The sequence below is a fragment of the Episyrphus balteatus genome, chromosome 2 (assembly GCF_945859705.1).
Source record: "Episyrphus balteatus chromosome 2, idEpiBalt1.1, whole genome shotgun sequence".
Lineage (NCBI taxonomy): Eukaryota > Metazoa > Arthropoda > Insecta > Diptera > Syrphidae > Episyrphus > Episyrphus balteatus.
This window is the reverse complement of record NC_079135.1, coordinates 28,812,237-28,824,508: the sequence shown is the minus strand read 5'-3', so window position 1 is coordinate 28,824,508 and position 12,272 is coordinate 28,812,237. Positions and strand designations below refer to the sequence as shown.

Below are 12,272 nucleotides of genomic sequence, written 5' to 3'. Positions count from 1 at the left end.
TACTCACAAGCAAAAAGGATGCGAGAAAGTAAGATATGTATTTGAAAAAAATTTGATAATCTTACATTAAATAAGAGATGTTACTTCTGAAATAGTGTTCACGGTAATTTATTTTTGTATCACTTAAATTTTTAAAATAAAAAAAAAGAATATTAAAGAAAAAAAAAAAAGAAAAAATTACATGCCCTAACTGCGACTTGAACTCGGTACCCTCCACTCGCTGACCGACTGCCCTACCTTCGGACTATCGAGCCTTGGGATATATTTTGTAAAACTATGTCTATATGACCTTTGATGGCCAAAGGTACAAATATTTTCCCTTTTTTTGACAGTTTCCAATAATTCCAATGGAATAAAAAATTTACAGGGGTGCTTTTCACATCGAGATACAGACACAGGTTATTTTTCTAAATAGAGAAACGTATGGAATTTTTGTTTCAAAATTTTTCGATGCGAGAAGTTCTCGACTAAGTTACAGAACGTAGGCACTGGTTAAATTTGGGTTAAATTTTTTTTGCAGATGGTTTTGTTTTTTTTTTTTTTATTAAAAAGAAGTATCATGACAGAAAAAGGTAGAACAAATTTTAAACAATAATCCATACAGCTGAATTTTTTTTTATTAACCTCAATAGTGTCAAAAATTTAACACGGCCTGGCAATGCTACCAATTCGTCTAATCCAAAATCCCTCAAACCTCATCTACGTCCATCGTCTCTCAAACTGTTTGTTTACAAAAATTAGTTCACCCACACAAATGCACCTGTTTGTGTTTAATGTCAAATATATACATACGCATATTAACAATTACTCTAATATTGTTTGGAATTTGTATATTTGCTAGTATTTGTTAATTGAAACTGGTATAAAACCAAAAATGCATTTTGTTTGAAGCAAATACGAAAGAACGAGAAACCATTATATATTAAATATAAATATATCATTTTATCTCTTTTTAACTCGCATGAAATGACAATCACCAAAATTTATTTGTCACGTTTGCTTGAGCTTCTTCATCTTCAAGCAACTTCAAATCAACGTACGTTTTTGTTTGTTACATCTTGTGTTCATTATTTAGGGCGTTGGACAAATTTTCTTAAATTAAATGAATTAAAGAAAAGTATTAATTTCTATTCCATCAGTAAATCAAGTCAAATAGTTGAATGTGAGTAAAAAGATACTAGAACTTTAAAGTCTTCTATTTTTATAGCGCTTCAAGAAAAGTGTCACCACAACAAAAAAGGGTCACACCCAATTTATCCTCATTTTCTTTAATTTCATCCACACAAGATTTCTCTTAACTTAACTTTTGTGGTTTTTCTTTATTTTCTATAGAAATTTCATTTATTTTCCATTTGAATTGTTGGATTATTCGCAATGCTAATTTGCATTTAAAAATTGTGTTTAAATTTCCCATCAAATCCAACCTGGAATTATGTCCACAATCGATGAGCGTAAAGCCTATCTAAATAATCCCTATTTTACTGGACACATTTACGGCAACTTTTCTCCATTTTACGTTACAATAACAATTTGTACTGTCGTCTTGTTGTCGATTTTGATTTTGAATATATTTTTGACGTGCTGCTCGAAGCACAGGAAATATTGGAAGGACAGGCATACAGGTAAAATATACTTTATTTTATTTATTGGCAGATTGATTAGACTAATTTTTCTAGGTAATCGTTGGCTAGTTTCTATTTGGTCGGCTACACCACATAATCAGCCACCACTTGATTTCACCGAACTCAAGGACGCCAGTCATTTTGCTAGGACTGAGGTAAGTTCAATTTTGAAACAAACTACCTATTTACTGCTTTCAGTTGTAATGAATCTAGCACCTTTTGAATGCATCTTTTAAAAGTTAATGACCTGTTAAGTAGGGCGACAATTCTCAGAGACAAAAGTGAAGTTCATAAATAGACTGACTCATATTTTTGTTTAATTGATCATTTTCTTAAGAATTTATAGAAAGATGGCATCGGCATGTTAGCACAGAACTAATTAGGTTTTTCATTTCTCATTCTCAGTAAAACCGTTTTTATTTGTTGTTTGGTAAATTTGAAAGTATCCTATGGCGCTTCTTCTACTTTGTCTCGACCAAGTGCTCTGCCATATAGTATGGCTTACGGCCGATTTCTTCACAGAGTCCTATCACTAATACCGGTCCTAGTCATAAAGTTATTACTCAAATCGGTATCAACTCATTTCTTCACTCAGGTACTAAGTCCTAGAACTGTCAATTTAAGACCGAGTACTAATTAGGACTCGGTACTAGCTAGCTCCTCAAAATTAGGTTATTATACCAATCTTTATAGGTCGTAGGTGCGTTCTTTTTCTAACAATAGTTAACTATTGTTAACTATCGTTAACTTTTGTCGTTCCAAAACTAGAAAATAGTTACGATTTGTAACTATTTGACAGATGAACATCGTTCCTAAACTCGTTTTGAAGTGTCAAATAGTTACAAATCGTAACTATTTCCAACTCACCTGTAAGACTCGCTGGGTTAGCCTCAGAAAGCGGAGGCAAGTCTCCCGGGCTTGCATCACTCCATATCCGCGGACAATACAAAAAAGCATACAATTATTTAATTACACCGGCACACAAAAAAAAAAGTGTCATGAACCAGAAACCAGACCTATCTTTCTATATGTTTTTGGGCACGCTGAATTCGAATTTGAAGTCCGTTTGGCCCCATCACCCTCCAGTTTTGAGCTGTGAGTGCATTTTGTTTGAATTGTTATGACTTTTTTGGAGTTTTTTGCATTTTTCTCAAAACTGAAGGGTAACCGGGCAAAACGGACTTGAAAATCGGATTCAGCGGTCCCAAAAACATATAGAAAGATAGGTCTGCTTCCTGGTACATGGAAACTTTTTTTTTGTGTGCCGGGTATGACAGCGACATGTCGCGACAGTGCTAGCACACAAAAAAAAAAAGTTGTATGAACCAGAAACCAGACCTATCTTTCTATATGTTTTTGGGACCGCTGAATCCGAATTTCAAGTCCGTTTTGCCCGGTCACCTCCAGAAAAGTGTAAAAAAGACCCCAAAAACTACCTTTTTTTGAGTTTTTTGCATATTACTCAAAACTGGAGGGTGACAGGGCCAAACGGACTTGAAATTCGGATTCAGCGGTCCCAAAAACATATAGAAAGATAGGTCTGGTTTCTGGTTCATGACACTTTTTTTTTGTGTGCCGGTGTTATTTATCATTTGAAGGCAGTTGGGATAATTTGAAACGACCTATAGTTAGGACTCGGTAATATTTAGGACCTCAAAATCGGTAGTCTAACGGCATTAATACTGGAATCAAAACAATGAATTTCATGTTTTAAGAGGAATTGCATTGCAGTTTTTTTCAATTTATTGGCTCTTGTTTCGCTTGATAAGTGCATTTTGGGAGATTTAAATGATATGATTTTTTTTTTAATTTTTGAGTGGATTATGGGAGGAATAAATAAATGTACACTGCTTGATAATAAAAGTATTTCTACATTTTTCAATCTTTCGAAAAGTGACAATCAAGTCAAGAAAGACGCTCTTTACGTAGACAATTTACATTTACATTTATCCACACCAGTAATCCATATTCTAACTTGAAGTACAAAATATGTTTGCTAGAAGAATTCTGTATATGGACATTGCGGAAAGCAATTAACAATCACGTCTAGAAACGTGTGGTCAGAAAACCTACGGCTGTCTCCAGTTCACCAACAAGTCATGATAAAATAATGCTAGTCGCATTATAATAAAAAAAAAGACATAATCACAGGACTGCGTTTTTTTAAACTTGTCTTTTTATTTTATTTTTATTAAAATACATTTCTGTTGCAAACGTCAATCCAAAACTCTCTTGATGGAACTGCTGCATTAAAGTCGACGATCCGCGTTTTTCAGCTTCGTCTACATTTACCGCATTCAGCATTCATGAATGTATTTTTGACTGAAAATTCTTGACAAACCTTGTTTCTTTTTTCTATTTTTATTTGGTCAATTCCCTCAAAAATATCAAAATACAATTTTTAATTTATCAAAATATAGTCAGAATGACAGTCAGACAAGTTTTATACGTACTAGTTCTTAGTACTCCCTTGTGAACTTAGATCGGGTCCTATATATGTGAAGAAATGCTCGGGTCCTAACTTTTCCTTAGGACCGAGTACTAGTGCTGGTACCTGTTCTAGCTAGGCCGGGTACTAAGCTGAGTTAGGACTTTTGTGAAAGAAATTGACTTTTAGTCTTTTGAAAAGAAGGATCGCTTTTCCTTGTCAGCTTGAATTTAACAGCTGAAAATCAAACTTCTCTTGGCTGCTGCATTTTGGTCCATTCGCTCGATTTTTCGCTGTCAATCTTTGTGGAGTAGTTTATTGTACTACATCCATATCTTGGTAAGGGCCCAGTTTTTTCTTCGTACACGAAAAGAGCACAAAAACTCACACAGAAAAGCTCACTCTTGCGGAATTGGGCCCCAGCTCATAAAGTTCGAGTTGTTGTATATGTATCTTCTCTTCCTTCCGCACCTTTCTTTGAAGAAGTTTTCTTTGGAATGTTGTCAGTATTAAATCAGCTTTCTGTTTACCTTCTACACTCGATGCCATGAATCACCGATGCACTAGGGGTTTTTCGTGGAATGAATAGTGACAGGCAAATTACATTTTTCATTACATTTGAAAGACTACTCAGTTAATGTCGATATGGTACCTCGGTAGATGACATTATAAGAAATAATGTCATCGGTGTTAACAACTGTTGTGTGCAGCGCGCTCTATCAACCACATCAATATTGAATAAATCTAATGACTAATGACAGTTTTGCCTATCAAAACACAAAGCATCTTTGGAATGCACCTGAATTAGATCTGAAGTTCACCCCCACCATAAAAATAACCACATGGTTGATTTAATTGGTGGATCAAACGTCTCGAAATCGACTGGTTTCTGTATGCATACTTAGTCTTTGGAACCTAGTGTTGGTCATCTTTATCAATTATATCAGATAGAAGCCGTTGCCTGATGTCGTTTCGTAAAGGATGTCATTATTGAGTTTTCCGCTAAAAACATATTTCTTTCCGCCTACTTGAATATTCGACCACAAATATGGCTATTTCGAAACTATGTCCAGAATGCAAAATATGTACTTTTTATATAAGTACATACTTAAATCTTCACTTAGAACAACTGTTTGGAATACCCTACTGCATTTCCCTCCCATACGAACAACTCCGTCTCAACCTTTTGCTTGGTTTTTTATCTAGGTGTTTAGTTTTTTTTTTTGGTTTCTCGTAACAGATATATTATGTGGGCCTTAGTTATTTTTTATTAGTTTTCGGTGCCACGCTATTTCTTCCTATGCCGGGTTGTACAACTAGGTGTACTACGAAAATCAGTCGAACTGGTGCGTTGGATCCATACCCTCCTTTTGTCCCAGCACTTTATGGCTCATTTACTTGAATACTGTCATAACTCAAAGAAACTGTTTTTTTTTTTTCAGAAAACGAGTTTTAAATTTATTATCGATATATTTTTGTTTGTAAAAAGTTAGCTTCTAACACGCAACTAGTGCTTCTTCTCCGTCAATTTTTAAAGTTAAGAAATTACTTTTTGCAGGATAAATGATTACTTTATTTTTATTACAACAACTTCTGCAACTCAAAACTCGTGATTTTAGAATTATGACAGTATTCAAGTAAATGAGCTATAGTATTTTTTTTAACTTCAGATTGCGAATAGTTTAATTTTTTCATTACTCTTCACCGTACTTTACCGAATATCATTCATAGAATCTTCTTCTTCTTCCTTTTTCTCGGCGCTGTTATGATCTCGATGTCGAGGGGATCATAACCTTCCCACGTTACTGCTTCACACTAGTGATCCGCCTGTGGGGTTCGCCGGGTTGACCTCAGAAACGGAACAATACAAAACCGGGAGGCTTGCCGCCGATTTCTGAGGTCAACCCGGCGAACCCCACAGGCGGATCACTAGTGTGAAGCAGTAACGTGGGAAGGTTATGATCCCCTCGACATCGAGATCATAACAGCGCCGAGAAAAAGGAAGAAGAAGAAGAAGAAGATTCTATGAATGATATTCGGTAAAGTACGGTGAAGAGTAATGAAAAAATTAAACTATTCGCAATCTGAAGTTAAAAAAAATACTATAGCTCATTTACTTGAATACTGTCATAATTCTAAAATCACGAGTTTTGAGTTGCAGAAGTTGTTGTAATAAAAATAAAGTAATCATTTATCCTGCAAAAAGTAATTTCTTAACTTTAAAAATTGACGGAGAAGAAGCACTAGTTGCGTGTTAGAAGCTAACTTTTTACAAACAAAAATATATCGATAATAAATTTAAAACTCGTTTTCTGAAAAAAAAAAAAAAAACAGTTTCTTTGAGTTATGACAGTATTCAAGTAAATGAGCCATAAAGTGCTGGGACAAAAGGAGGGTATGGATCCAACGCACCAGTTCGACTGATTTTCGTAGTAGACCTAGTTGTACAACCCGGCATAGGAAGAAATAGCGTGGCACCGAAAACTAATAAAAAATAACTAAGGCCCACATAATATATCTGTTACGAGAAACCAAAAAAAAAAAACTAAACACCTAGATAAAAAACCAAGCAAAAGGTTGAGACGGAGTTGTTCGTATGGGAGGGAAATGCAGTAGGGTATTCCAAACAGTTGTTCTAAGTGAAGATTTAAGTATGTACTTATATAAAAAGTACATATTTTGCATTCTGGACATAGTTTCGAAATAGCCATATTTGTGGTCGAATATTCAAGTAGGCGGAAAGAAATATGTTTTTAGCGGAAAACTCAATAATGACATCCTTTACGAAACGACATCAGGCAACGGCTTCTATCTGATATAATTGATAAAGATGACCAACACTAGGTTCCAAAGACTAAGTATGCATACAGAAACCAGTCGATTTCGAGACGTTTGATCCACCAATTAAATCAACCATGTGGTTATTTTTATGGTGGGGGTGAACTTCAGATCTAATTCAGGTGCATTCCAAAGATGCTTTGTGTTTTGATAGGCAAAACTGTCATTAGTCATTAGATTTATTCAATATTGATGTGGTTGATAGAGCGCGCTGCACACAACAGTTGTTAACACCGATGACATTATTTCTTATAATGTCATCTACCGAGGTACCATATCGACATTAACTGAGTAGTCTTTCAAATGTAATGAAAAATGTAATTTGCCTGTCACTATTCATTCCACGAAAAACCCCTAGTGCATCGGTGATTCATGGCATCGAGTGTAGAAGGTAAACAGAAAGCTGATTTAATACTGACAACATTCCAAAGAAAACTTCTTCAAAGAAAGGTGCGGAAGGAAGAGAAGATACATATACAACAACTCGAACTTTATGAGCTGGGGCCCAATTCCGCAAGAGTGAGCTTTTCTGTGTGAGTTTTTGTGCTCTTTTCGTGTACGAAGAAAAAACTGGGCCCTTACCAAGATATGGATGTAGTACAATAAACTACTCCACAAAGATTGACAGCGAAAAATCGAGCGAATGGACCAAAATGCAGCAGCCAAGAGAAGTTTGATTTTCAGCTGTTAAATTCAAGCTGACAAGGAAAAGCGATCCTTCTTTTCAAAAGACTAAAAGTCAATTTCTTTCACAAAAGTCCTAACTCAGCTTAGTACCCGGCCTAGCTAGAACAGGTACCAGCACTAGTACTCGGTCCTAAGGAAAAGTTAGGACCCGAGCATTTCTTCACATATATAGGACCCGATCTAAGTTCACAAGGGAGTACTAAGAACTAGTACGTATAAAACTTGTCTGACTGTCATTCTGACTATATTTTGATAAATTAAAAATTGTATTTTGATATTTTTGAGGGAATTGACCAAATAAAAATAGAAAAAAGAAACAAGGTTTGTCAAGAATTTTCAGTCAAAAATACATTCATGAATGCTGAATGCGGTAAATGTAGACGAGGCTGAAAAACGCAGATCGTCGACTAATGCAGCAGTTCCATCAAGAGAGTTTTGGATTGACGTTTGCAACAGAAATGTATTTTAATAAAAATAAAATAAAAAGACAAGTTTAAAAAAACGCAGTCCTGTGATTATGTCTTTTTTTTATTATAATGCGACTAGCATTATTTTATCATGACTTTTTGGTGAGCTGGAGACAGCCGTAGGTTTTCTGACCACACGTTTCTAGACGTGATTGTTAATTGCTTTCCGCAATGTCCATGAACAGAATTCTTCTAGCAAACATATTTTGTGCTTCAAGTTAGAATATAAATTACTGGTGTGGAGAAATGAAAATGTAAATTGTCTACGTAAAGAGCGTCTTTCTTGACTTGATTGTCACTTTTCGAAAGATTGAAAAATGTAGAAATACTTTTTTTTTTTTTTAAGCAGTGTACATTTATTTATTCCTCCCAAATCCACTTAAAAACTACAAAAAAAAAATCATATCATTTAAATCTCCCAAAATGCACTTATCAAGCGAAACAAGAGCCAAGAAATTGAAAAAAAAACTGCAATTCCTCTTAAAATATGAAATTCATTGTTTTGATTCCAGTATTAATGCCGTTAGACTACCGATTTTGAGGTCCTAAATATTACCGAGTCCTAACTAATACTGGGTACCATTTTGACAGTCCTATAGCTTAGTACTTGTGTGAAGAAATCATTTGGTACCGATTTGAGTACTATAGCTTGTTTCAAATCAAAAGTCCTGACTCTGAGTTTATTTTCTCCCTTCCAATAAAATTGAGTAAAAATAAACAAAAAACTCATGTCGTTTTCAATTGGTTTCACTCAAGGATTCACTCATTCTGAGATCCAATAAAACAGTTTCAATCTTTTTCACTCAATTCTGAAATTTTATATCTGTATTGGTGAATAATCAAATAAAAATTTTTTGCTTTTCTACTAGGAAATTTTGTTTGACATTTAATTATTTAAATATTAGTGATTTTGAGTGAATTCTGTTTTATGTCGTTTTCGATTGGTTTCACTCAAGGATTCACTCATTTTAAAATCGAATGGAACAGGTCAAATCGCTTCCACTCAATTCTGTTTTTTTTCTGTGTTTGTGTGTTTTTCTTTTAAATTTCAAATGTCAAATATTTATATTAATTTATTTTTTTTTTTCAAATTAAATGTTTTAAATTTTTTTTAAATTGGTAATGTTCAAGAAATTAATAGGGAAGCTGGTTTCCAAAATATTTTAAGTAAGTTTGAAAATGAATTAAAACTATTTTTCGGAAAAAAATTAATTTATTTAAAAAAAAAAAAAAAAATTGATTGAGTGATTAATTTGACTTTTAAATATTCGTGTATTAGTGCTTCTCGAGTGAATTCCGATTTTAAATCGAGAAGAGAATTTCTCTTCTGAGAAGCGTTCTGCCTGTCATATTCGTGCGAATAGAACGCTTTCAAAAGGCTTCTGAATGATTCCGGACTATTCCGGAGAGCCAGGCGAAAACGACATTAAAGTCAAGAAGAGAATTTTAATTCTGAGAAGCGTTCTGCCTGTCATATTTGGACGAATAAAACACTTTCAGAAGGCTTCTGAATAGAGCTGTAGCAAATCGTGCGAATAGTTTAATTTTTTCATTACTCTTCACCGTACTTTACCGAATATCATTCATAGAATCTTCTTCTTCTTCCTTTTTCTCGGCGCTGTTATGATCTCGATGTCGAGGGGATCATAACCTTCCCACGTTACTGCTTCACACTAGTGATCCGCCTGTGGGGTTCGCCGGGTTGACCTTAGAAATCGGCGGCAAGCCTCCCGGTTTTGTATTGTTCCGTTTCTGAGGCCAACTGAATGCTGGTGTTTTTGCATTTGCTTGTACCAGGAGTTTTTAGGCCTACCTTTCTTTTTATTTCATATCATTCATAGAATCTTTCTCTAAAAGCAAGTTTACAGCCCTTTTAGCATACATCCCTCGATAGAGTTGCCTTGGTTCTTTCTTAAGGGCCCTACTGCTAAAAAGTCTTCGTAGGCAGAAAAAAACTGCGGTTGACAGGAATCGTTCTTCGTTATTTGATATGAGCTTTGAAAAAATTGAGTCGTTTTCTCATTCCAATAAAAGTATCCTTTCATCACATATTTTTGTATTATTTACCATTTCGTAATAATTTTTCTTTTAAATATGAAGAATAACTTATCTACGTTAAATAAAATAAATAAAATTGTTTGCTAAATTTTCAGACTCAGCACATTTTCAACGAAGAAATCGAATCATCTCCAGCAGCTACCCACCAACAGCAGTATCAGTTCCATCACCAACAAGAACGTCCAGCACGTCCATCACGTCAACAACGTGAAGAATACGTTGAATTACAAAAACGTGAAAGCGATATCTAATATAAGTTTTAAATTTGACAAAATGGCAGTTATTCTAATTTATCCTGCCATAGCTGCCCTCGCTATGTTCATTGTTGGAGTCATTATCATAATGTTGCGCTTTGGGCCACAACTATGTCATCTTCGTCATCATGCTCTTCCGGATGACCATAATGAATGGCGCAGTGCTGATGACCGCGTTTGGCGTGGTGAAGCTTACGATCATGAAATAAGTTTAGCATAAGATTAAATACGATATAAGAGAATATCCGTCCACAAGTACATACTAACAAACAAAAAATGAGCATTCCAGAGCAAATTTATTTTTTAAAAAATGTGCCTTAAAAAGTCGCTAAAGAACGCTCTTTAAATGTTTTTATTTAATTTTTTATATTATTAAACTGTAACTAATCTACAAGACAGAAAACACATTCCGTCCATTTTGGAAGTCTTTTATACACAATTTTTGTAAAACGAATCTCTAATATTGAAAAGTATTTAAAATTTTATCTCGTACAAAAATGTTTTGTATATTTGTATTGAAATTTTATACTTTAGTACAATATAGCCTTAAAAATTATACAAAAGAAAATACTTGAATAAATATACATTGTAATGCCATTTTACATTCTTCTATAAAAAAAAAATTGTCTGATTGTTTTTTTTATCTATACGATTTTGTTCAAAGTCATATGAATTCGGATTAGAGCGAAATGCCAATTTAGTAGTAAATGGCAGTCATAAAGAATAACGAGTATCGTTGAAGAAAAACGATTATCGTAATTCGTAGTCGCATTTCAACGAGAACGAAGTAATTTTAATACGAAATAGGGCCCCAGAACTATAATTGTCAGATGAAACGGAGGGGAATGATTTTTCTAGATAAAATAGTATAATATTGAACTGTTATTTACTGGAATTATATCCACTTCGTCACGTGAGTTCTTATTTGTCCTTTAAACCAAAAACTTAACTTTTCAGGAGAGCGTTTTTAAACTTCAAAGTGGTGGTTTACTTATTTTTTTGAGCCTAATCACAGTAATTTGTATGTTTTTTGAAAGATTAGATATTTTCCCAACCACACATAAAGCAATCTGCATGTTAGGGTTTTTCAATATTGATTAAATTGAGTTTTAAAACAAAGTAGTAAAATGGACATAGGACACCTGTCCATACAGTTACAAACGCATGAAAAACAAAAGCTAAAATTTTTTTCTCCAGTGGAATTTGTATTGGATATAGGACACAAAAACAGAAAAAATAGGAAACCAAATATTTTTATTGAAATCGAAACTCAATACATTTTTTATTTGAGTTTAAAAAAGTAAACGAAAATATTATACAAGGGTTTTAGTTTAGAAACAACTCAATCAATATGTCTTAAACATAACTTGATTTCCTTTTGTGCAATTCATACTTTTAATTTCAAGAAAAATGTATATTTCTTTTAAAAACTGAACAAAATTTGCGGTGTAGATACGTGGTTCAAGCAGAAACGGGACGATATGGATGATGTCCTTCTTTTTTTCATTAGAGATGGTTACCTCAGCATTAAGCAACGATAATTTTGGCAATGCAAAGACTTCAAAATTTGAGTATTTCACCTCTTCCTAGGAGGTGTTATTATGGGGACGTAAGTCATTTTGTATGAAAAATATAACTTCATTGGATATAGGACATTTAAGCACAAATTTCGCATAATTATAAAGCCAGTATTTATCCTACTGCATACAAAAACTTATATAGGACAAATAAGCATAAATTTCATCGAAAAAAATTGGTCTATAGGACAAAATCATTTTTTTTATCTCGAAAACTAAAAGAGATAGGACGATTCTGATTGCAGCAATCGAAAGAGCGTGGTCGAAAATATAAGATGGCATCTATAACTCATTTTCGGCAAAAATGGTCTATAGGACAAATAAGAACTCACGTGACGACT

At 33.9% G+C, this 12,272-nt stretch overlaps 2 protein-coding genes across 2 annotated transcripts; both read left to right on the top strand.

Annotated features, from left to right (window-relative positions):
- The first annotated feature begins 1,017 nt into the window (after positions 1-1,017).
- Positions 1,018-10,596, top strand: LOC129912455 (uncharacterized). The gene is made up of 4 exons (XM_055990693.1): positions 1,018-1,162; positions 1,333-1,622; positions 1,677-1,777; positions 10,196-10,596. Exons 2-4 carry the CDS (start codon positions 1,433-1,435, stop codon positions 10,349-10,351), a joined length of 447 nt encoding a protein of 148 aa, XP_055846668.1. The 5' UTR covers positions 1,018-1,162; positions 1,333-1,432; the 3' UTR covers positions 10,352-10,596.
- Positions 10,374-10,596, top strand: LOC129912456 (uncharacterized). Its single transcript, XM_055990694.1, has one exon. It carries the CDS (start codon positions 10,374-10,376, stop codon positions 10,572-10,574), a length of 201 nt encoding a protein of 66 aa, XP_055846669.1. The 3' UTR covers positions 10,575-10,596.
- Positions 10,597-12,272: the final 1,676 nt, after the last annotated feature.